This window comes from Cydia splendana, chromosome 5 (assembly GCF_910591565.1).
Source record: "Cydia splendana chromosome 5, ilCydSple1.2, whole genome shotgun sequence".
Classification (NCBI taxonomy): domain Eukaryota; kingdom Metazoa; phylum Arthropoda; class Insecta; order Lepidoptera; family Tortricidae; genus Cydia; species Cydia splendana.
The window spans coordinates 23,872,087-23,898,541 of record NC_085964.1 but is presented as its reverse complement, the minus strand read 5'-3'; the positions used below and the strand labels follow the sequence as shown (position 1 = coordinate 23,898,541).

General features: G+C 35.9%; 1 protein-coding gene, 1 non-coding gene and 1 pseudogene across 2 annotated transcripts in view; 2 read left to right on the top strand and 1 right to left on the bottom strand.

The window, feature by feature from the left end:
• LOC134790937 (thioredoxin domain-containing protein 3 homolog) overlaps positions 1 to 14,955 on the bottom strand; it is a 35,974-nt gene extending 21,019 nt beyond the window's left edge. Inside the window, exon 1 of the mRNA XM_063761951.1 lies at positions 14,917 to 14,955. Within this exon, the coding sequence (XP_063618021.1) occupies positions 14,917 to 14,929 (13 nt within the window). The 5' untranslated portion in view covers positions 14,930 to 14,955. The remainder of the gene's footprint in view (positions 1 to 14,916) is intronic.
• On the top strand, positions 1,699 to 1,778 carry Trnat-cgu (transfer RNA threonine (anticodon CGU)). The gene has a single exon. It is a non-coding gene; the product is annotated as a tRNA-Thr (tRNA).
• An 8,592-nt stretch (positions 14,956 to 23,547) lies between the features above and the next one.
• LOC134790884 (intraflagellar transport protein 70A-like) lies at positions 23,548 to 25,536 on the top strand (annotated as a pseudogene).
• Positions 25,537 to 26,455: the final 919 nt, after the last annotated feature.

Below are 26,455 nucleotides of genomic sequence, written 5' to 3'. Positions count from 1 at the left end.
ATTTGGTTTCCCTTACTATGTTGCTAAGTAAATATTGTTTTAGAGGCTTCGGCATTACCATGAAGTTCTCGATACAATAATGATCGTGAACATGACAAAACTAACGGTAGGTACGATTCGAACTTTACCTAGGATCAACATTTTCACCCACTTTGTATTGTTTTTGTAGATAATTTTTTTTATTGTATCATGCGCAACAGAGGTTTAAACTGACGACTTTTATTTAATTTTTCAAGAAAAGGGTTCAAGATCATCAGTACATAGCTACTAGGGTCTGTGCGGACAGAGAAGAGTAATAGAATGTATTATACAGGGTGGAAAGGCACGACGATCCTTTCCGGAAATGGGAGATAGTTTAGCCTAAGCTCTATATTTTCTCCATAGAAACTATGTTAATATGGGCAACCGTTTCTAAATTATGACCTTTTAAACATCCACGCAAAAAACTACTTTGTTCTAACCCTAACAGGTGACAGGGTCAATGAACTTACTTGTAAACAATCAGTATTCGACAGGAAATTATGCTAATTTGTTGCCATCTAACCATTTTTAGTTCTGCTTACAGCACGGTAAGAATCATTGCAGGATTTTCGCTTTCTTAGTGGTTCCACTTGTTCAATACTTGAATGAAATAGTTATGTTATTCCTTAATATTAATAATACTAACCACAACATTGTTTACAACGACAGTTCAAATGGTGACATTGACAACCACTCAAAAGTACGCAATCGTCTTATAAATATCTCTGGTTTCCTTGACTGATAAAAAGGTTTTAGTTTCTTAACACGTTTCACAAAATTATTTTCGAATAATTGGAAACTATCTAAAATAATTAAAAATAACAAGTAGGTTGTGTTAGTTGCACCAAATGAACTTGCAAAAATGAAATACTAAGAATAAATCAAGAATAAATACTTCTTCAATACCAAACTAACAAACCTTCTTGCGTGGTAGGAAATAGACAAGACGTCTGATGATTGAAATTAAATTTTCATTGAACTATACTTATTGAATGTCATATTCTTCAAATAAAAATGTTAGATGCTCGTGGCTATTTAAATTTGTGGGGCTGTGTAAAAGATATGGTGTACCAAACCAAACGGAATGTGAAACTGCGGACGAAATGAGACAAAGGCTAATTGGTGCTTTCTGCGGAGGATAAATGACGAAGAGCATACACTATATCGCATGTGCATCGACATACTCGGGTACGGGCTGCGGCGGCGTTGTAATACACGGAGGTACATTTGAACACCGTATGTGAAAAGAAGATAGTATTAAATATTGGAAAAAAGTAATTATCTAAGAAAGTAATAAAATTGTTTGTAATATTTTTGCATGCATTTGATTTATTTGACATTTATGCGTCATTCATACATCATTGCGATACTGTCAACGATCGGAAAAAAGTGTAAAGTCCCGAGCTTTCCCGACGGAGATCCTTAATCTAGCCGTCATGTGCACATGCTATAGGGTTATCACCACAGTTAAAAAGTAGTATTTTTGCAATTTTTATTTTTTACTCAATTAACGATTCTTACCATTACCAATAGTCTCTGTATCACTTAAACGACCTAATACTTCCGGGAAGGATCGTCGTGCCTTTCCACCCTGTATATAGCTCCCCTACATTTCACGACTCTTTTCTTTCCGCAAAGACTCTAACTACACCGCAAACGACACACGGGTACTGCTGTGGCCGGGTGGTCTAGTGGTCAGGACCTCAGGACGTTAGCCGCGTAAGCTGAATACGCGGGTTCGATTCCCGCCTCGGCCACCGGTGCACTTGGTCACTTTTTCTTTAGTGTATGGGCCCGATTCGGATTTTGAAATAGACATCTATTAGATATCTTTTAGATATCACCAAGATACACTGACTTAATATTAGAAATAGACACACAGAGCGGAACAAAAACGTCAACAAATGTGGAGCAGAATGACATTTCGCACCAATTGCATTGATGATAAAAACGCTTACGTAAATTTTGAGTCAAGATAAATGTTTCGTACGGAAAAGAACTTACTGCCGTAAGCATTAAGTGTCAAATTTGCAAACATAAGTACCAACAATGTTAAAACTTTTAATGCGATGGCATGAAACGTCACGTGACCATTGTATTTACGTCAAACTAAAATAATGAACGAATGGAGTCGCTTTGGTATACTTTAATATAATTTTACAGAAAAATCAAAATAAGAAATAAAACTTTATATTCTTCCTTAAACTATCGCGGTTATTAGGTACTTATAATGTGTAATAAGTTATTACACATTATAACTAACGTACACGGGTTCTTGGCATGGTTTAATTTTATCGGGAGCTCAAATAAGCTATGCCAAGAACCTGTGTACGTTAGTTATAATAAAACATTTTTAGGGTTCCGTGTGTCAGTCAAGCGTGAGTCGGACTTAATGTAAGGAACCCTTGAAACGCGAGTCCGACTCGCACTTGGCCGGTTTATTTTTAAAGTATTTAACTAAACTACATACCTACATCTTAAAATTTTAATTGCCTTGAAATAAATTCAACTTATTATATAACTGTCTTTTAGATCTACATTTACCCTTCGCACTTTCTTTCTTTGCAATATAGTGCAAGCGGACGTTTAGATAGTAATTGGTTATGGCCTTTATCAAAACAATCCTGTGGTTGTTATTGTGTTCTTTCTCGGGAAAAATGTTTACCTGCATAAATGTTTTTAGGACATTGAATGCTATAATAGAGCTGTTATTCTCTACTCCAGCTCGCATGTTACGTCTCAGAATAGCTTCAGTTGTTCTGCATACCGTGAACACATCTTTAGATGTGTAGAAGAGTCCGCCCAAGTTTTTTATGTCGATTAATGTATGGAAATCGGATTTTTCCTTCGCCAGAAGAGCTTTTGCGCATATGTCGCATCGAATGGTTTTCAACAACTTTCGTACAACGAATCCAGCTATATATCCTATGACTTGTTTTATATATTCTGAGCAGCTTCCAGATTCATCTAAATCTCCAGACAAAATGTCACAGTTGGCTTGCATGAAAGTATCTATGGCGGTCTCTTTGGGCGCTTCCGTATTTGTTTCCCGCTCAATGTCCTCCCGGTACCCAACAGATGTATTATTTAAATGGGTTATTGTATTCTGACCACTCAATATTGGAATATTTTCTAATGGAATCGCGTTTCCTGTGAATTTTGATCCTAGTTCCAAATGCATTAAAAGCTTTTTATATGCTGATTTAAATTGCACGGTGTTTGGGTTGTTATTGTATCCTCCCTGACTACGGATGTTGCCAAAAAACAGCTCGATGTGGTCTTGGCTGAATTTGTACGACAACAGATAGGACATAGCTTGAGAATCGGCTATTAGTGTACCGTACAGGTACTCAAGGCTCTCCAAGCATACCAAGAGGCCGATTATGCCTGTACCAGCCTGAGCCTTCCAGAGGGGTGTTTCTTCCGTAGAAAGAACAGTCCTAGTTTCTTTTTTTGTTTTAATCGTTTTTTTATGGTGGACTTTAATAGTCAAGGAAGACAAGTAATTTTTGGCTTTCGAGATGTAAGCGAGAATTTCGGTCGCATTGGTTTTGTTCAGGGGTTTCTTAAATCCGTGGTCTTTGAGATTTTTTGTGTTCAGCAAATCGAATACGTTGTTTATGAACACGATAAAGTTGACTGTTGCGCCAGTATTCGCAAAATCCGGTAAACACAGGTGCTTTTCGCAGAATTCTAAGGCATTGGCTACGCTAAGACTCAGTACCTGAGTTGCCAACTTTACCTTCATGATTTCATTCCTAAACTCAATGTGCCGATGGGTCAACTTATTGGCCAGGTGCAATTTGTTGTCTTCCTGTAAGTTGTGAAGAGCAGGAATGAAAGTCCATTTAATAGGTTTTTTGTCACCATCATAAAATATTTTTTTGCTCTCTAGTGTGTTTCGAACTAATTTGATCATATGACATGCGTCAAGCAAAACCGCAACATCATAATCAGCCGAAGGGTGTTTGAAGTGAGTTTTCATATTTGCTGGATCATCGAATCGACAGCCCAATAGTTTCATTGTCAAAGTGTTTGTTTTGCATCCATCAAAAGTAACCGAAACTACTTTGACACCTATGGAGTGACACTTTTCTAAGGCAATGTTGATAAGGTGTGCTTTCATTTCTGCCTTGAGACTTGTGATCAGAAAGTACGCAAACGGGATTTTAAATGAGTCATTTACTCCTACTAACATCATGACGTATGCCTGAGTTGCGATTTCATTCGAACAGTCGGTTCCAAGACCCATGTCAACTAGGCCTTCATAAAGATTGCCGGATTTATGGATTTTTTGTGGTCTAATATGTATTTCGTCAGCGACCAATGCACAAATTATTTCCTTTTCGCTGTATTTAACTTTATCTCTCAGTCTGTCAAGGGCTTCGCCTGTGAAACCGGGTTTTGCGTCTACACTGCTATACCAATTGTATAATGTGTTCGGATGTGGTAAGCATGTGTCAAACATTTTACGAACATACTTGTACGCTGCTGGGGAGTAGAAATGTAGTGTCAACGCAAACTTGCGGGCACCTGGTGGATATTTGGCAAAGGGTCTCTTTTTATGTTTCATGTTTTTTAAATACATTGCGTTAAAAGTATCTGTCACTTCTACATGTTTTGATAAATCTTGAAGCACAGAATGGTCAATGCTTTCGCGTTTGCTTAAAATGGAGATAACATTCTTTAAACTCGAATTCTTTTTCTTCAGTCTATTGTTTTGTTTTTTTAAATTCTTGATTACTTTATTTTTGTTATTTATTTTCTTTTGACACAAGCGTATTTCCTCTTTCATTATTTTTTTTCTGGGAGTGTCGAATATGGAACCAACACTTAGATACGTTGATGTTGACGGAGTAGGACTCTTTATAGACAACTGATTGCAATTGTCTGATCCAGTGGCACCAGCAGAGGTCTATAAAAGGAAGACACATATTGAATAAAAATTAAAAAAGTTCCGTATCTAAGTATATTACATGTTTATCAATTTTATTATATAGAATATATAATTATTTCATACTAACTTCCGCCATTTGAGCATCATTCATAGTTTTACAACTTGGGCTTTGAATGTCATGGGCATTTATCTCCGACATCTAGAATAATACGAAGACCCAAAATGAAACTACTAGATAAACAAGCTTGCGACGAATTCTCTTACATGTTATACCTAGTTATAAATGGTGTTTTTTTTATCTCCGTTAACTTCGGAGTATGGCTAAGTACATTTAAGGAATCTGAAGGTCTATATTTTTAAGTAATTAATAACGTTGTTGTAACACGGACATTATATTTAAATCCACCAAACAATTGAAAACTATGAAATATCAATGACATTTCGAAAATCGATCGTCTGAGATAGTACTTGTGTTTAGTAGCAAATGTGTAAACTCATACTAAATACTAATAAATATATAAATAGGCCCTTGGCCTTATCCGATTAAAATAAATCACTGATGATCTCCAAAATGGAGTTAGTCAGGAAACCGCACGGTTTCTTTGAGAAAGTTACTTAATTTAAGCTCAGTAAATTAACGGACTTTAAAAAAACACCGTGTATATTAATAGGCACTTTTTGGGAATCATGGTGTAGCAAAATGTTCAAGAGGGTCACATGCTGATAATGAAAATATATTTTTAGTATAAACGAATAGTTTAATCACGTTTTACTCTGCGTGACCTCCCACTCAATACACATACTTATGTATTACCTATACATTAAAATAAATTTAAGAATGCAGTTCAAAATCAACTGACTTACCTTTAAGACAGGTTTAGCATTTGCAGTTAGTCGATGTAGGCCCTTATTGGTCGTGTATATCTCGGAAACAGGGAAATGGGCCGAACACACAAGTGCCGTTTTGTATGGCTTAAAAAGTGCATCACCCCTATCTCTTGCTATAATAGCAGTCCACTCTGCACGTCGCATAGGTTTTCTTGGAAATCTTGAATTTAAACATAATAATATTCCTTACGAATTCTATATAAAAATAAAAAAATATATAGACCTCACATAGACTCATTAGATTTTTGTTCCTTGACAGGGATTCTTTGGTACTAACAAAATAATTTATTCAAAACCATGAAATTACTACCAGATTACATAAATTCTGTGATGCTATCAAAAGAACTAACCGAAAGAAATATATTCCATCCTTTTTCCTTTTTTTATCGTTGTTATTTTTGCATATTTTTACTGCACATTTCGTCATTGTTGACAACTTCACATATGAGCGTTCCAAACAAGACTAAATGAAAAAGTAACGCGTGATCTGTTTTAACGTTACTTTTGCGGGGCCATTTTTTGCGGCTGATTGGGTATCCAGTTCTTATTCTATATCAATGCCAAGATATGATAACGATACGTTTAAGATCTAACCTGTCAAATTTGACATTTGCGCGATTCTGGAGATACTCTTGAATGATTTCCACAAGATATGACTTAGAGATCCAATTCACATCTAATAGATATCTTACTCTATCTAACGTAAAAGTGACATTGGTTGCCCGAATTGCGCTGCAAAACAGAACTAGTTGATATCTAAACTATAACGTATCTAGAATGGATCTAGTACGTGTCGTCTCTTGTGAATATCTTGAAGTTCGAATACGGCAGTATGTCTATTTCAGTTTATAAAACAAAAGTTCGAGTGCCCATGGTAGAGGCAGACAAACATTTGTTCCGTCTGACCGATTAGCAAATGAAAAGGGAATTCCGTTAGTCGCACGCAATACTTCCTCGTCGGTTTACTTAGGGGGGAGGGGAGGGGGAAGCAGCCTAATACTGTCTTATATTACTGGTACACGGGGCTGCTCTACTTTTGTTCTGCCATTTTTAGGGTTTCGTACCCAAAGAGTAAAAACGGGACCCTATTACTAAAGCCCTTGCTACACGGTCTCCGACAAGCCCCCAGACCGCGGGGCCTTGCTCCGTCCCGGACCGTGTAGACAGTTGTTTCCAACAAAATTTTACCAAAACTGACCAAGGACAGACCAAGGTCAGACGGTTAGAAGGCTTGTCGGCGACCGTGTAGCAAAGGTTTTAGACTCCACTGTCCGTCTGTCCGCCTGTCCGTCTGTCCGTCTGTCCGTCTGTCCGACTGACCGTCTGTCCATCTGTCCGTCTGTTCGTCCGTCTGTCTATCACCAGGCAATCTCACGAACCGTGATAGCTAGCAGTGGCGGCGCGTGGAATTTTTCGCTAGACAACTCGGAGCAAAAAAAAAACACCTACATGAAACACCTACATTATGTACTTATTTTTTCATGATAAGCGAAGGTAAAGTAAAGCGCTAGGTGTGTCCTTGAGTTCGTTCTTTTGCAGTTAGTGTATAACCACCTTTGCCATACTTGTCATCACTGACGTCACATAAACAGTGTATGTCGTGTATGACAAAAGCGGATTCCTACTCCTAAATTCCTAACAATCCTAACTAATAAGTTTTTTGCAAAAATTTCATTTTTGGTACTTACAAGCTTTTATCGCTGACTATACTTTTCTTACGACAGACAACTAATACTCATCGAGACAATTCTAAAAACCCCTAACACAATTAAGTTGCGTTGTTTCATCACAGAGTTCTTATGGCGACCTCCTGTCTCCATCATCAGATCAGTTCGACAGTATGATATTATTGTATTGTCAGCAGAACTACATACAGCTGTCAATTTTCATGACGCTACGATCCTTGGAAGATGTTTAAATTAGTTACCTTAGATTCCATTACATTAGTTACATACAGATCGACCTAATAAAAGCTTGTTAAAAACAAGGACTGACCTTGAAACACCTGCACGAACAATACGCAACACTAATAACACTCAAAAATTCACTGCTTTAGTCTTTATATATAAATATATGCACACAACTAAGTAAAATCTCATTAAAACCTATAAAACTCTAATAAAAACAACAATAACAACAAATCTTGGCAATAACCGGAACGGAAGTGTTGTCATAATATTATTCCATTTTCACCCACGACCTACGGACTTCCAAAACCTATTACTACAAATTTATAAACAGTACTTTCTTCGAAGAAACCCTCGTTATCAAATTACCTTAACTAAACTTGCGACTCCATAATATTCTTAGATTTTGTAATAAAATTTCTTTTTTTAAAGATTTTTTGAAAATTTGGTATTAATGATAGCAAAATACAAAAAAAATTTACCTATTAATTCAATTCAATGTTTTGGTACGGCAACATTAACCACACGAGCGGCAAATGCGACTCGATTCAAAATTGTGAAACATTACACTCCAATATAAATCTTACCTATTTGTATTTAAGGTTTAAATTCAAATGAAGCATGGTGTACAGCACTCACGCCACTCGCGGACTTTGACTGTGTGCGTGCATTTTTCCAATATAAACCTTATCATGTTACGTTTAAAGTTTTTATTTAAATGAATAACTCGATACAAAACCGTGTTATTTTGATGCGTAAATACGCGGACTTTCTTTAGCGAACTTTATGAGCGTGTGCGTGAGTTTTCGTATGTGTGTGGTGGGGTGGATTTCAAAATCCTGCGAAAACTTATGGTTCGGTCTTTATAAAAAAAACTAGTAGGTTGTGCGAGTTGCAACTTTTTTATATGTTTTTAAGAACTATTATCTTCATGTTCCTTCAATTACCCTCTCCAATAACTTAATAGTTTTTTTTATATAAAATGTTTTATGTGTCTAAAATCATCACCGTCTACCGGAAAAATCTGAACCTTATTGTTTGCAGTGAAAATTATAGCATACCTATCGTACGTTTGCGATTTTTCTTTTACTTATATCTTTTCCATGTTGTTGTTTAACACATGAAAAAATATGCAATAATTCCTTCACCGAGAAAGTACATTTAAAAATATTTAAAATTTTGTCACGAATATTCGTCAACACCGTCATGGTAATGTCAATGTGAGCTTATCTCCGTGTATGAACAACGAAATACCGCTAAAGGTCCTTGCCCTATTTCTCACTTTAATATAGAATGCCAAAAATGATTTCACTATAAAGTCACATCATTGAATCGTGAGAAATATTACGAACAAATTTGTAAAACGTAGTTTGTCACAACAGAGCATCATCACCGTTATGCTTTGGTTTAAAAAAGTTACAAATGATATATTAGAAATAATTATTGAAATGAATGGCAAACTACATGAAGTTTATTGTGTAGCATAGACATTAACTGCTATTATTCGTATTCTAGAAATAAAAACAAGAAACTCTCAAATCGTCAACACCATACCCATCATCACCGGGAAAAAATTACGACCGGTGATGATTTCATGTGTATGGTGATGACGGTTCTCAGAAACTTTTCTAGTTATTTTGCTATAATTCATTATGAAATTAAGCTGTATGTTTGAAAAACGTTCTCTATGTCTTCTAACACTATATAATGTCTACCTTATAAATGTAGAATAAATGTAGAAGAAGATATGACTATTTCTTTCACACTAGAGGATGGTTAGTTTTAAATAACATTTTGACTGAAGTAGGCAAAATTTAGGTCACTTAGAACTTAGAACATACAAATGTTTATTTTTTATTATCTAATAATGTAAATCGTGCAACTTAGAGTCTGTAATTGCATGATAGTCGTGTTAAAACAAAGTATTTAAACAAGCAACATATATTAAGTTTTAAGCGACCATAGGCTACGGTACTGGCTCACTATCGTAATGGCCTTATGTTTTTTGATAATATTATATTAATTGATGTATATAATTACAGCAATTAATAATTATACCATTGGGTAGTCACCGGACCCAATACCTAACATTTTGTAACTTATGACATGCATTACAAGTAGGGGTCTTGCAACTTATAAAACAGTGATTATATATTAATGTTTAGCTATTAAACAATATATATATGGATTTAAATCATTATAGCTATTTTCAAAGTTAATTTATAAAGGCTACAAATATAATGACCACCAAAAAATACTTTGGTACCCTAAATATAAAAATCATGCTTACCAAAAAAAATTACTGAACACCAAAAAAATAAGGCCTAAAAATACAAAAGTACCACCACTTTAATTACGACTGCACTTCAAATTGTATTCAAATACCAAATATATTAAATGATCACCAAAAATCATTAATGATCACCAAATCTTGAAGACCAAATTAATGCGATATTTTCACCTAAATAAACCACTATGATTATCAAAAAATGTATACATATTACCAAATAAAGTAAACTGATGCCAAAATTACTAGCCCCTCCCGCTCAACCCCCCGTAGCCCGCACCGCATACCTACCTAACCTAATCTACTTTTCTAGTAGCATTTCGTTATGCTACTAGAAAAGCAAGTTAAACTGCTATCAGTTAAGTGGGTTAGGTTAGGTTAGCACTGCGACCCTTACAGAAACGAAATGGTACTAGAAAAGTAGGTTAGGTTAAGTTTCAACTGCTACCCATACAGATACGAAACGCTACTAGAAAAGTGGGTTAGGTTAGGTTTGAACTGCGACCCTTACAGAAAAGAAATGCTACTAGAAAAGTGGGTTAGGTTAGGTTTGAACTGCGACCCTTGCAGAAAAGAAATGCTACTATAAAAGTGGGTTAGGTTAGGTTTGAACTGCGACCCTTACAGAAACAAAATGCTACTAGAAAAGTGGGTTAGGTTAGGTTAGAACTGCGACTGTTACAGAAATAAAATGCTACTAGAAAAAGGTGACGAAGTGGATTAATTAATTTAATAGGATAACGATATATTAAATATTTGCACATTTTTAATTAAAATGTGGTTACAATTTTTGTGATCATTTACTATTTTTGCGTTTACAATGATTATTTTGGAGCCATTTGCTTTAATAGGATAGCAAGATTAAAACATTTGGTTATCATTTTACATTAAAATGGAGTTCTAATTTTGGTGGTCATTTACTATTTTTGGGTTTACAATGATTATTTTGGTTTCATTTTCTTTAATAGGATAGCAAGATGTAAAAATTTGGTTATCATTTCACATTAAAATGGGGTTTGAAATTTGGTAATCATTGACTATTTTTGGGTTAGTAATGATTACTTTGGTGTCATTTCCTTTAAAAGGATAGTAAAATGTAATAAAATTGGTAATCATTTCACATTAAAATGGTGTTATAATTTTGGTGATCATTCATGATTTTAGGGTGGTAAAATAGATTTTTTTGGTATTAAATTTTACTAAATCTGGTGATCAGTTAAATAGCAGCCATTTATAAAACAACAAAAATACAAACTTATGCAATGAATCAAATTATCAAAAAAAAGTAATATATCATAAAAATTAAGCTCACTGGTAAGCCAGCAATTTTATAATATGATATAAATACCAAGTTATGCAGTAGATAAAAGAAGATGCGGGTTTAAACTGATAATAAGAGTACAATATTGTTAATATGATTTAACATTAAAAAAACCCAAAAAATAAATTGCCTATTTCGGAATATAAATTATTTAAAATTATACAATAAAAATACTTGTTATATATTTATTTATATGAATAAAATGTGTTTTTTATAATTTTCTAAAAATAAATTATGTAGCTAGTCTTATGTTCAAAAACATGTTATTTGTAATGTTTATTAAAGTTCTAAAGCCTTACAATTAAAAAAAATTTTTGTTTTTTTTAATACGTTTTTAATACATATATAAATTAGTTCCCAAATCGTCATTACCGTACATGCAGTGTCATTACCGTCTATAAAAGAGTCATTACCATACCATGATAGTCATCACCATCTTGCGTTTTTATTTTCCGAAAGCGATAACTTCAAATATAAGCCACAAATGATTGTATAAATACCATAAATATCCCCAATATACAGCCCCCTATTACTTTACCCAGCTAGAATCGTGTTAAATTAAACATTTAAAAAAAATATTTTTTTGTATGGTGAAATTTTTGGTGATGAAATCCACCCGGTGGCTCATGAATGAATACTCAAGCTTAAACTTAGTCGCTCGCGCGCCCGCTATGATTAGTTGAAATTTAATCAATAGTGAAGCTTTAGTAAATCGTGTTATCGATTACAAGGTAATACGTAGTGTTTTCGTTATGGATATATATGTAGCAATAAATTTTAGGCAAGCCGGTGGGAATCGGGTTGTATGAAGCCGCCGCTACTGATAGCTAGACAGTTGAAATTTTCACCGATGATGTATTTCTGTTGCCGCTATAACAACAAATACTAAAAAGTACGGAACCCTCGGTGGGCGAGTCCGATTCGCCCACCCCTTTTAGATAGCGTGACGCGACGTGCCAACATCACAAAATACATTTATATCGTTAAAACATGGAAATAGCAATAAAACATATGTTTAGAATTAAAAGGACCCCCGACCTAAAGTATGGTAAATGTGGTTTCAGTTAAATATCTTGAGTGTCCTGTACAAAAGTCTCTCGGGGTGCTACCACTGTTTCCGAGTCCCCAACAACCCCCTGAAGGCGTTATTGTATTGGACGCGCAGAGCACTGTAGGCTTTTTTGGTGTAGTGACTCCACAGGTTGCACGTGTATAAGGTTTGACAATACGTTTTGAACAGGGTTATTTTTACCTCTGTCGAACAACGCGCAAACCTGCGAGACAGCATATTACACCTTACCGACAGTGCTCTGCGCTCCCTTTCTATATCAACATCGTCTTTTAGAGTGTCAGTAACCCAGTGACCCAAGTATTTAAATTTAGTTACTGTATATATAATAATTTGTTATGATCTTGTTCGGAACGTGAAAAGAGCATACCAGGCTCCAATTTCACCACGGTGACAGGTGCGACAATTGTAAAACATCACTGTTGCTGACGTCACAGGCATCCATGGGCTACGGTTACCGCTTACCATCGGGCGGGCCGTATTCCTGTTTGCCACCATCATTGTTTTATTAAAAAAAACTTTATTATATCTAAAAAAAACAGATATTTCTCTTGCTAAGTTTATGACAATTGTCACAAGAAACACTACAATTGTCACGAAATTCCGACATATAACTCATTAGGTACCTGTCAAGAATTACCTACAATTCTTCTAAATCTTGACAATTGTCAGAAACTTCGCAAAAGAAATATCTGTTTTTTTCCGATATAATAAAGTTTTTTTTAAATAATACAATGATGGTGGCAAACAGAAATACGGCCCGCCCGATGGTAAGTGGTAACCGTAGCCCATGGATGCCTGTGACGTCAGCAACAGTGATTTTACAATTGTCGCACCTGTCACCGTGGTGAAATTGGGGCCTGGCCGCCCAGCGGGAAGACCTATCGGAAACCCCGGGTGAACATTTCTTTTATTTTTTGCAATTTTTATATATTGTGACCTTTATTGCCACTTTTGAGTTATTTCTACTCAGAATCACGAGCTCTTTCGATCCTAATGAAATAAAAAAATGTCCCAGAGTTATTTCCAATTGTGTTACCATTTCCCCGGGTGTGTAATGTTTAATATAATTATAAAAAAAACTATCATACATTTGTTATAACGCCATTTGATATATTATTATATGTTATAATGTATTTTTTATTATACGTTTCCTTTATTATATTGTGATTTCATCTAAACTGTCATTGATATAATGCCTGGTGTAATATAATTTACAAATAGTATATAGACATGTTTTATAATGACATTTGTTATATTATATTTTTGTATAACGTAATACTTCATACAATTTTATCAAGTATAAATACATATATTGTATAACATTTTTTGTCATATTTAATTTACTGATAACGTAAAGTTTTACATACTTTTTATAACTAGTACGCAGCCCTACTGCTTTTGCTAGCTATTTTATTCTAGGGAGGTCGCAGTTCTAACCTAACCTAACCAATTTTTTCACGGTTTTCGTTCTACGGGGGCCGCAGTTCAAACCTAACCTAAACCACTTTTTTGCCAGAATATTTTATTCTACGGAGGGTCAAAGTTCTAACCTAACCTAACCCTCCTGTTGTTAGGTGGTATTCGTTTGTGCGGAGTCACAATTCCAACCTAACCTAACCCATTTATGTCATGCAACTATTATGCCACATAAATAATTATGTGTAGTCACTTGTTATAACAAATAATATGCTTTAGAGTATGTAATAATTATGACAATGTATATTAGACGAAGTGTAAAAATACCTTATGACCATTATACGAATAATAACATTATGTATACCGTTAATTAGGTATTACGGTAGTATGCCATTTATTACGTTATTCAAAATAACGATATATCAAACTATAATATATGAAAAGTAATTATAACAAATGTAATGCACCCCATTTCCCCATACACTTTGTATGGCTGTAACAAAAAGGAAAGTTTGAAAAATGTATGGAAATTTTAGGAGACTTTTTTTTTCCTATACGGATGAAAAGGGCTCACGATCCTGACTAGAAATAACACAAAAGTGGCAAAAAAGGTCATAATAATATAAAAATGCCAAAAAATAAAAGTAACGCTCATGTATCGCTGGTGCGACATGGTGGAGGCGGATCTGCGCGAACTTCGAGTCAACTATTGGCGAGAGGTCACACCAGGACCGAGAAAAGTGGTGCTGTCTTGTGTCGGAGGCCAAGTCTCATTGTGGGTCGCTGAGCCAACGGAGTATGATTTTGAACTAGTTTTGACACGACCTTGGAGAATCAGCGTATTGCGATTGGTGGCAATTGGTGCTTGCAAAATAAAGTGAAAGTCGTGCGTGATATACGCGCCAATCATCAACGTCGTATCAAAACTAGTTCAAAACCATAACAATTTGGTAATTCTGAATAGGACTCCGGCCTCACGCTCGTGCTCGCTTTAACAAAATAATGCCTGTGAGCTTAAAATTTAAAATCTTGGCAAATGATAGCGTGCTCAACACCAGTGCAATGCAGTAAGTAATGCAGTTTCGACTAATTGGTAGATATACTGACGGGACAGCCGCATTTTTCACGATTCTAGTCACTTTTCACGATTTCAGTCACTTGTCACTTAGATATAGTTAAGTATATCACAGTCTTGTACACTTGGGAGATAATCAAGATTTAGAATCACACTTTATTTCGAAGCGTTAACTTCTTTGCAGCACTTTAAAAGTGACAATGTTATTAGAGAGCCGTATTTTCGTTTCAAATGTATCACTGTAAGTCCGAAGTTTTCCTTTAATTTATAAAATTGTAGTAATCATAATCATTTATTCGTATGTTTGCATACGCATCTGTATACCGTAAAAGTTAATTTGGTTAAATATATCCTGAAGTTTAAGGACTTCGTATGCTTATGTGAAGTTAATTACTTGAGGTTAGAGTTGTTTTTTAGTTAAGCGTCTTTATTTAACTGAGTAAATATTAAATAATTATCATTATCACTGTTCATTACAAAATATTCGACTAAATCAAAAGTGTTTATAGTAGTATACCCTATAATGGACACGGAACCAGTAATGGGACAAAAAAACACAATTCCTCTAAAATAAGTATATAAAAGTTGTTTATAAACACTGGATATATTTTTATCATAAATAAGAGTCCTAGAGCTGATTATGTTTGAATTTTTATTAAATTCGGTTATTTTTTAAGAAATGTGCGTCAACCCAAAAGTTGTCGTGCCACTGAAAAAAAATATCACTAAAAATTCTTAACAACTTCGCTAAGAGAGGTGAGTTAATTTATTAAATTTTAATTAATTAATACTTGATGAAAACTAGAATGTGTTTTGTTAATTGCATTTACCATGAGATAAGGTATACAACACACTATGTTGTGACTCCACAGATGTAAAAAAAATTGTGGTATTTGGCCCAATCCCATTATAGGAGCTGTAAAACTGCATACCTCCTATGATGGGACAATTGACATAATGATACTTGCCATGCCATAATTTCATGTTTTAAACAATACAGAAGTAAAATGTAGTTACGAAATATGTCAACCAGGGGGTATTCTCGGACTTAGGATAAATTAATATCGTTTTTCCAAATTTTTATTTAACTTGCCTTGTTAGTTAGTGTGGGTCAAATCTTGGTAGCTGAATTTGACCCACTTTTCGATTTCCGATTCAGTTGAAATTTTGTGTAAGTACGTAATTAAGTATGCAAATCGGATGATAATGCAATATTATGATAACATGGACTTGATCTGATGATGGAGACAAGAGGTGGCCATGGGAACTTTATCGCAATAAACCCTAACTAATTGTGTTTGGGTATATTAGAATTGTCTCGATGAATCTAATACAATAATAATTGGCTGTGGAAAGAAAAATACATTCAGCGATAAACGCTTATAACAAAAATTTATTTTTTTGCCATAACTTATTCCCCATTTCAAAATTTTATACTGATAGAGCAATGCCCATTATAGGGGGCCCATTACTGGATCCACGTCCATTACCGGGGGCCCATTACTGGAGCTTTGGTGTCCATGACTGGAGAAAAAAAGCATAGTTTTAATTTGTTAATTATGTGGAAACTCATTGCAGTATCTTTGATACAACACGCCTAAAACATGAAAGGCGGATAGGACTTTCATCTTTTAACACGCTAAGCGGAAGACCATTTACATGTACAAGGGAAATATCATAAATACTCCAAATTTCCTCTTAAATGTCCCATGACTGGTGCTGTTACTATAATCTAAATTACTTTTAACTTCAAAGTAATCTTAGATTCGCAAAGATTTCTAAACAAGTGTTTAAAGTTGAAGAGAAACTAATGACTTTCGAAGCTCACTTTGAAAGCTATCAAAACTTAAATCTTTGTTTAATTTTACACCAAAACAATGTTTGGTTTTCAGTGACTGAAGGTATTTACAGTTAGCTCTTTTATGAATTTCAATATTAAAATATCTGTTTTATTAAAATTGTTTGAATTTTGCATAGCTTTGCAAGCTATTCGCCGATTCATTTAAATTTTTCAATAAAATTAATGTTGCTATTTTTATTTATTTACACCCAGCTTTAAAAGTGCAAGGCCTCGAATGAATTTTATTCATAATATGTCCATGCAATTTTGCAGCTCGCAGCAGTAACAAATAAATAGAGTTTTTCACAATTTTCACTAGTAAATACTGCCGTAAGTTGAAGTTTTAATAGTTAAGTTTTTAATGATAATAAAAGTAAGTGCAGGTTTTAATCGACTTTTTCATCGGTTTAACGACAAATTTACTGTAAAATTTAAATGATGTACTAGCACTTTTTAATAGTTTAAATTTAATAACTTGTGCAGTTTGAATATTTAATGAATTCAGTGATTAATATTAGAACAGTCAGATCGGGTGTTAATAGAGCAGTAGCGTCTATAGAACTTGGCTTGCGTAAGTTTCACATAGTTTAGCAAGTTTTCTAAAGATATTTATTTGTCACTGAATTATTTTACAGTTCTAATGACTTATTCACTGTTTATATCTTTATATTCTGCTTATTTTTTATTTAGTTAGAAAACTTCTTGACTTTGCGGTACCTACAAGATCAAGCATTAATAAAGTATCTAGTTACAAAATATTTATATTCCTGAATTTCTTTCAGTATCCTAATGCCTTTCACGATTTAATCCTTATTGGTCGAGCCGCGTCGCCGTATAGGTACTCGTCACTGTTCAGGCCGGGCGTTATTACCAGTGATCGTACATTTTCCAGCATTTTGGTGCAGCAGAGTGGTGTTAACGGAATCGGTATAGATAATTTTAACTGAAATGGTAAATTAAGGTTAATATCAACGTAATAAACGCTAATTAATCATTAGGGTTGAAATTATTTATACCAATTCCGTTAACAACACTTCGTGCACCAAAAATGCTGGAAAATGTACGATCCCTGGTTATTACAGAAGGTACTTACGTATAATTATTATTTTTTGGTTCAATTTCACTGTTCTTATATGTAGTTAATGTTTCGTTGAGTCCTTACTATTTTGGTTATTTGTTTAGTTAGTTACAAGACTGCTACCCGGGCTCCGTCGCGGGATTACTTGGTACTTCAGGTCGGGCGTTATTACAGTAACTATATTTATTTTTGAATTTCACTGTTCTTATAGTTAATTTTTCGTTTAATCCTTACTATTTTGGTTATTTGTTTAGTTAGTTACAAGACTGCCCTGATCGGGCCACGTCGCGGGACTGGCGGCCAATTAAAGAGTTACCGAACACGCGAATAGATGGAGGCATGCGACGGAACCTTTAACTGACTTTGCAGAAATATGGGTTCGGTTTTTGACGTTATTTAAAAGAGAATTAAAATGTTGAATCGGTGACTAGAAAGTTACGAGTATACTTACTGGATCTTGGCCTCCGACACTAGATTGCCATTCGTTCCTGTCCTGTGCGATCTGACGCCATTCAGCCGCTTGGATGTCACACAGGTCTTTCTGGATCTCATCGATCCATCGGTACCTAGGCCTTCCGACCGGACGTCTCCCAGTTGGTCCCAGATAAACTCTCTTGGCCGCAAGAAAGTTATACTATATGTAGTTATATTATCTTTCGGGAAGTCGCCAAAAATAAATATACAATAGAATTCACTGATTTGTGTGCCGCCATGGAACGTTATCAGTGTTATCATAGTATGGGTCATCAAAATTTTATTTTTTTAATAATGCCAATGATGGAGTAAATGTGAAAAGGTTTCACAGTGGGTCGAATCGAGTTATTCGATAGTACATGGCAAATAAATATATAGCCGGTTTTCAATAGTGTTATATCCTCTTATATCGACTACTAATTAATAGGTATCGGTGTTTAGAGTTATTTGTTCGGACCAATACCATGTTCACCTGTAATCATAACAACGAAGGCCGAATAATATCTGACACGATCTTATTTGTAGAGCCATAGGAGCGTATCATATATTTTTGCGGCCTTCGAAGAGTAACATATTATTGCAGGAGACTTTCAACGGCCAACTGCAAGAATGACCGAAAAGTTTCTTCAAGGTATTTCGCTTATCTACCGTTCACTTATATTTCTTCCCTCTCTCGTATCCTCAGGCCTGAATAGGGTATTTGACTGTATTTAAAAGAAATTCTTTTACACCATGCAAGAAATAAAGCACCAGAAGATTAATAGAGAAACGTAGACAGAAGTAAATTTTAGACACAATTTCTATTTTAAAATCCGTATAAAACTACAATGACTGGTAGTTGCTAGTAGGTAATTTGATTGTGACGTCACATGCTAGTGTTTCATATAAATTCCATAGTAGCAAAATCGTTTTGACAGTTCGAAAAAGGAAACTGATTTGACTAGTAGTCAAATACCCTATTGAGCGACGTGATGCCTGTAGACACTCTTCACTATCTTGGGCTCGATGTATGGCCTGTAATGTAGCTTTAAGGATGACTCACGTTAGACCGGGCCGTGTCCGGGCCGGAACTTCCGGCGCTTACTTTTCTATGACATGACAGGTGATCACGTGATGCTTTCCATAGAAAACGATGCGCCGGAAGCTCGGGCCCAGACACGGCCTGGTCTAACGTGAGTCATCCTTTAGTCTCTGAATATAGCCAGTGATTATGAGCTTTTACAGACTATAACCTGTTCAGCTCAATGAACTTACATTTATTGAATTCGATCGATTAAAATTCTCACTTCGACGTGTTGCCTCCTTGTCACACTTACGTACGAATTTACAAGTGCGACAGGGAGGCAACACGTCGAACGTGTTTCGCGGTATGCCCTCTGCTCTGGAACACCGGCCACCGTTTAGAGGATATAACTAAACGGAGACGCCATGTCTGTAATTTTCGGTACAGAATAGTCTGCCGATTTTTGCGGGGGAGGGGCACGTAAAATGTATACGTAACGTAAAAATAGCCATGTCAGATAAACGTCAGTTCATGTGTATGACCATTGGCCGCCTATTTTCGACATAGGGGAACGCCTGTTAATGGCTACTCCGTTTAGTTATATCCTCAAAGGTTTAACCTTACTAGACAGTTCTATAGTAGGACCAAGCGAACACTGCATGACATTTGAAATGACTGAGTGTGGCTATGTCATCATTAATGTCAAATTTCTATGAAAATATGGCGTTCATAATGACACTCCCACACTATACTTATTCAATTCATTATATACTTAGTACAATTTATTTCCATCCCATTCAGACTGAACCTCGTTCATACAGGATGTTTTGTTCAGACCGACAGTGAACCTCGATGATATACAAGGTGGTTTGTAGAGCCCCTATCGCTGGATTGGTTATGGATCACGTCTCGAAAGAGCCCCAGATTAATAGAGACACAGATTAAAGTAGAGACAGATAGTGCGTTTTCATATTTACTCAGGTTTCAGAGCGTAAGATTCTTTGATTTTCAATTGTAGGAAATAAAAACTATTTGCTTTTGATGCTGAAACTAAAAGCAATCGCTGCTTTGTCGATGAAATTATCAATTTTGTTCGTTGTTCGAGAAAAACGCTAGTGGAAGGAATAGCCCCTATGACAGAATTAGCCACATTGACCTTAATTCTATTCCTTGTATTTTTAGGGTTCCGTACCTCAAAAGGAAAAAACGGAACCCTTATAGGATCACTCGTGCGTCTGTCTGTCTGTCTGTCTGTCTGTCTGTCTGTCTGTCTGTCTGTCCGTCTGTCACAGCCGATTTTCTCCGGAACTACTGGACCAATCAAGTTGAAATTTGGTACACATATGTAAGTTTGTGACCCAAATACGGACATGTAACGTAAACAAATGAATTTTAAACATGGGGGCCACTTTTGGGGGGTAAATGAAAAAATGAAAAAAATTAAGATTTCAAACTATATCATGTTACATATCAAATGAAAGAGCTTATTGTAAGGATCTCAAATATATTTTTTTTATAATTTTCGAATAAACAGTTTAGAAGTTATTCAAAAAAATAGGCAAAAAATGACCATTCCCCCCCCCTTATCTTCGAAACTACTAGGTCTTAAATTAAAAAAAAAAAACATAAAATTGGTCTATACCTATAGATGACAGGAAAACCTATTAGAAATGTACAGTCAAGCGTGACTCGGACTTAATTACAGTTTTTGATCCGACCCCTACGGATTTTTTAAAGAGATTTCACTCACGTTTCACATAAAAAATACATTGTTAACAGTGCCGGATTACTTAGAGTAGTAGTTTTCTTAGAGTAATTGGTGATAATTTTCTGATAAGATAATCATTTTAAATATTTAACGGTCTTACCTACTTACGAGTAATTGTAAGGTCAAATTAAAAATAATGTTTAAAAAAAAATATTAAATTGAGAGCTAGCTCAAAATTTTTTGTACTCGTCGACTTTAATGGTAGAATTAATAAAGACTTTGTAACCAATAAGCAAAACAAGCACGTGCTTACGGCACGACGTTCAGGGGGGCACCAAAATGCCAGGTTGAAAAAGGTGAACAAATTTTAAAATTAGGGACAGACACATCGTTTTTACCACACGATTTTTTTAGCTGTCCAAAAGCTAATTTGCAAAAATAATGGCGCGTAATTCTTTGGGAAACAATCGGTCGCAGTAGAAGAGTCGTGATTACATGCATAGATTCGATTTCAACCCACTCTTTTGCGGTTCGGCGTTAGGTCTTATGCGAGGCCTTCTGCCTTACGGCAAAGTTGATCTTCTGCCTTAATTACACTTGGGCGTGGATCCAAATCCAAGCTTTCCTCTTTCACAGCTGGGCCTACTGCCTTTCTCACACTTCGCCAATTCAATTCCAAGCTCTGCTTTCTTGCATATTTTATGCATGAAAACAACCTCGCTGAGACCCTTAAATATCGAGCCCTATGCGAAGCTAGGCTGATAGAAAACTGTCCCATCCCTTCTCTGTATGAAATCCTGGATTCGCGCCTGGTTGGGACTAAAACTAAAATTGCGTTTTTATATCGAAAAATTTTCGCGCTCGCTTCGCTCGCGTTTTCAATAACTTTATAAGGTATGATAAAAGTGACATTCGGGTGGCGACTGCAGCAACATTACTCTGTTGCAACGTTACTGCTGCAGTACTGTCAACTTCCGTGATAAAATGATGTGACTGATTTCCATACTAAAAGTAAAAATGTACAACTGTCTATCATATTGCGTTTTTATATCGAAAAATTTCCGCGCTCGCTTCGCTCGCGTTTCTATTACTTTCTAAGCTATGATAAAGGTGACATTCGGGTGGCGACTGCAACAGCATTAGGTACTCTGTTGCAACATTACTGCTGCGGCACTGTCAATTTTCGTGATAAAATGATGTGACTGATTTCCATTCTCAGCTGTAATGCGGCAATGAACTTCTCTCAATTTACCAAAAAATCAATGTAATCTTGATGACCCTAGGGAGAGGGGGCACCTAGAAATGCTTAGGGCATCAAAATATCTTAATCCGGCACTGATTGTTAAAAATTGTGTAATATACGGAACCCTTAGAACGCGAGTCCGACTCGCACTTGGCCGGTTTTTTTTTACTAATTGTTGTGAAAATTTTTGCATACTTGCGTAGCCTATTTCTAGACCTATGATATGATTTTTATGTTTTAGTATTAACTAAGTGGTAATAACTATCTACGTTTTATCATGGACTTGTAAAATATTAGAAGGTCTGATGGTAGTAAATTTGACCTTCCAACTCAAAGGCCAAAAATATGCCATATTAGGATTGGTCCAGTTTTTTCACGATATTTTCCTTCACCGAAAACGACTGGTACAGTCGCCATCAGATATATCGGAGCGGCCAAGGTGTTCACAATATCTGGGTCATAACCGCGAAAATCGAAGTTCGCAAATTGCGGGCATTTTTCTCTGTCACTCTTATTACGCCTTCATTGGAGTAAAAGAGAAAGATCCCCGCAATTTGCGAATTTCGGTTTTCGCGGTAGCCCCTCAGAACACGCGCTCTAACGCCCTGACAATAGAGGCGTGTTCCGATATTTGTGAGCACCTTGGCCGCTCCGATATATCTGATGGCGACTGTACACAACTAACCATACGCTTACATTCATACGAATTTACCTCATTCTTGGAAGTCATATGTAAAGTGGCGCTTCTGTTCAGCTATTCTGTACTACGACCCGGTGTCGAGTGACGCCGCTGCGTTAATTGGATGTGCGTTAGTGCTGACAGTTTAGGCGCCATTCATTTATTACGTAAGACGGTTTTTTCCAGGTTTTGACCCACTCCCACCTCTATGTAAGGAGAATAAGAATAGGCCTCTCCCCTGCGCCTTGTTTAATATTTATTACGTAAGAATCTAAAGGAAAAAATGAACACACGTTTGGATTGTTGCACTGCCAGCGAGCGCGCAACGAGCGTAGTGAAGGCATTGTATGAGGCGTCAATGTTCGATGAAGCTTATAAAATCAGCATGCAAATTACAGCTCCAGAGTTAGAGCGAACGGTTATCTTATCAAACTACAATCAGCAATAAAATATGGAGAAGAAGATACCAGTGCTGCCAAAAGTCTGGTTGACTCTTATATTCAAGATGTTTATTGTACAAAGATAGCCAATACGAAGACGCACTACAAAAGTTTTCACGCAGTCTAAGTGTACTCGGTTTTAACGCACATCTTCATTACAATGTAGCACGTTGCTACTTTAAACTGTAAAAATAGACAGATAGCATCTTGATTTTACGCCTTTGATGTTACAGATAAAGGAAGCAAGGTACGAGGACGCCATAAAAGCGCTCAATGATGCTATCAATTTTAACCCAAACAGGGCTGGACTGTCCTTACTCGGTTACAGTTACTACAGGACTCAGGCCTTCGTCGAAGCAGCGAACTGCTACGAACAACTGTCCGCCATGCATCCTGACGTGCCAGAGTACAAGCTATACTTCGCACAGGCATTGTATGAGGCGTCAATGTTCGATGAAGCTTATAAAGTCAGCATGCAAATTACAGCTCCAGAGTTAGAGCGAACGGATATCAAACTACAATCAGCAATAAAATATGGAGAAGAAGATACCAGTGCTGCCAAAAGTCTGGTTGACTCTTATATTCAAGATGACGTGGACAAGGACATTAATCTCGGATGCCTATTGTACAAAGATAGCCAATACGAAGACGCACTACAAAAGTTTTCACGCAGTCTAAGTGTACTTGGTTTTAACGCACATCTTCATTACAATGTAGCACTTTGCTACTTTAAACTGAAAGAATATCCTCAAGCATTGAAACATATCACCCTAGTTATTGAAAGAGGTATTCGTGATCACCCTGAGTTAGCCGTCGGCATGCAAGCCGAGACTTCCGAAGTCACGTCAGTAGGAAACACACTAACTCTTCACGAGACAGCACTGACTGAGGTATTTAATCTTAAAGCGGCTATTGAGTACCAATTGAAAAATGTTGAAGCCGCGAGAGAGGCTCTCAACGACATGCCGCCCAGACAAAGCATGAACTAGACGCCGTGACTCTACACAACGTTGCTCTGACTTCTATTGATATAAAACCTACTGATGGTTTCGAGAAACTGCATTTTCTTTTGCAACAAGACCCGTTCCCTCCAGAAACTTTCGCAAATTTATTACTCCTTTATTGTAAGTTTGAGTATTATGATCTGGCTGCTGACGTCTTAGCTGAAAACGCGCAGTTTACGTACAAATATTTAACCCCTTACTTATATGATTTTTTGGATGCAATCATAACAAGTCAAACATCACCTGAGGAAGCTTTTCAGAAATACGAAGACATTGCATCCAAACACGCTGAACAACTGAGGAAGCTAACTAAAGTTGTTCAAGAATGCAGGTCTCAAGGAGATAATGATCAGGTCAAGAAAGCTGTCGTGGAGTATGAAGAAGCCTTGGAAAGATACATACCAGTTGTGATGGCTCAAGCAAAAATTTACTGGGACATGGAAAATTACGGGCAAGTCGAGAAAATTTTCCGGAAATCTGTTGAATTCTGCAACGAGTCAGACGTGTGGCGCCTAAATGTCGCCCACGTCCTCTTCATGCAGGGGAACAAATACAAAGAAGCCGCTAGCTTCTACGAGCCTATCGTCAAGAAACAATACGACAACATTCTGGATATAAGTGCAGTGGTTTTAGCAAATTTGTGCGTCTCTTATATCATGACATCCCAGAACGAGGAGGCCGAGGATATAATGCGAAAGATAGAAAAAGAGGAAGAACAGCAAATTTTCGAAGATCCACATAAGAAGTTCTATCATTTATGCATCGTTAACTTAGTCATCGGAACGTTATATTGCGCTAAAGGGAACTATGAGTTTGGGATCTCCAGAGTGATCAAATCGCTGGAGCCGTTCAACAAACGTCTCGGCACGGATACTTGGTTCTATGCAAAGCGCTGCTTCTTGTCTTTTTTAGAAAATCTTTCTAAGCACTTGATTGTGGTTAAGGACAATACCATCAAAGATTGCTGCAGTTTCTTGAAGGTTGTGAGACTTACGGTCGGCGAGTCAGTACTGTTATTGAGAATCCTTTGCAGGAAGAAGATGCGAATACAAAGGCTAAACAGACGGTGACCTACGAAGCCCGATTACTGCGATACATGTTCAATAAGTTAAGAAATATCGATGACTCTGTAACTATTAATAAGTATGAAGATTTAAAGTAAAGTAAATTGTATTCACCTGGAGCTATCTGTTTTTTATCTGGGCCTGGTTTTCTCGCATCTTTGTGTTTTAGAACAAAAGGTCGCTCTTGACCGAACGATATAGAAGCGATGGGGTACGTGGGGTCCAATTCAGGTTCATTGTCTCTGTGTTCGCCCATGTGGTCGTTGCCAAGTGCAATCGTAATTAAAACGGTAGTACTTTTGTATTTTTAGGCCTTATTTTTTTGGTGTTCAGTAATGTTTTTTGGTAAGCATGATTTTTTTATTTAGGGTACCAAAGTATTTTTTGGTGGTCATTATATTTATTTCATAATTGGTGTTGAAAAAGAAAAACAAAACTTTGCATTTAGTTTCTCACAATCGTACGGATAAGCGAAGAGTGTTTATTATTTATATAACTAAAATACAGAACACCTTCAACTGAAGTGACTCACAGCCATATTCGAACTTTAAGATACGTCAAATAATAGATATGGAAACGATATGTATCGGATATGTCAGTGTCAAACAAGTGTCAAAAGTGAGGTTTCTTCAAACAAAAACGTCACTTTTGACACTTGTTTGACACTGACATATCTAATCTATATCGTTTCCATATCTATTATTTGACGTATCTTAAAGTTCGAATATGGCTGTATTTCAAACATTAATTATTTGCGATACCTTTTTTTACATTTTCTAGTAAACATTAAGAAAATAAGTTTTCTGAATATAAAATGTAAGTACCTACTACCTAGATAACTAAATTTCTACATACCTAGTGACTGAACAGTGACCAGGATATAAAATTATTCCAAGTATTAGAACAAATTTAATTATATTCAAAAAATATTAAAAAAAAATCAGTAATGTCAGAAAAAAATCTAAATTTTTCAGTTTTTTTTTTTATATTTTCAGTCTAAGAATATAATAATTATAATTGTTATGACGAGAACAATGA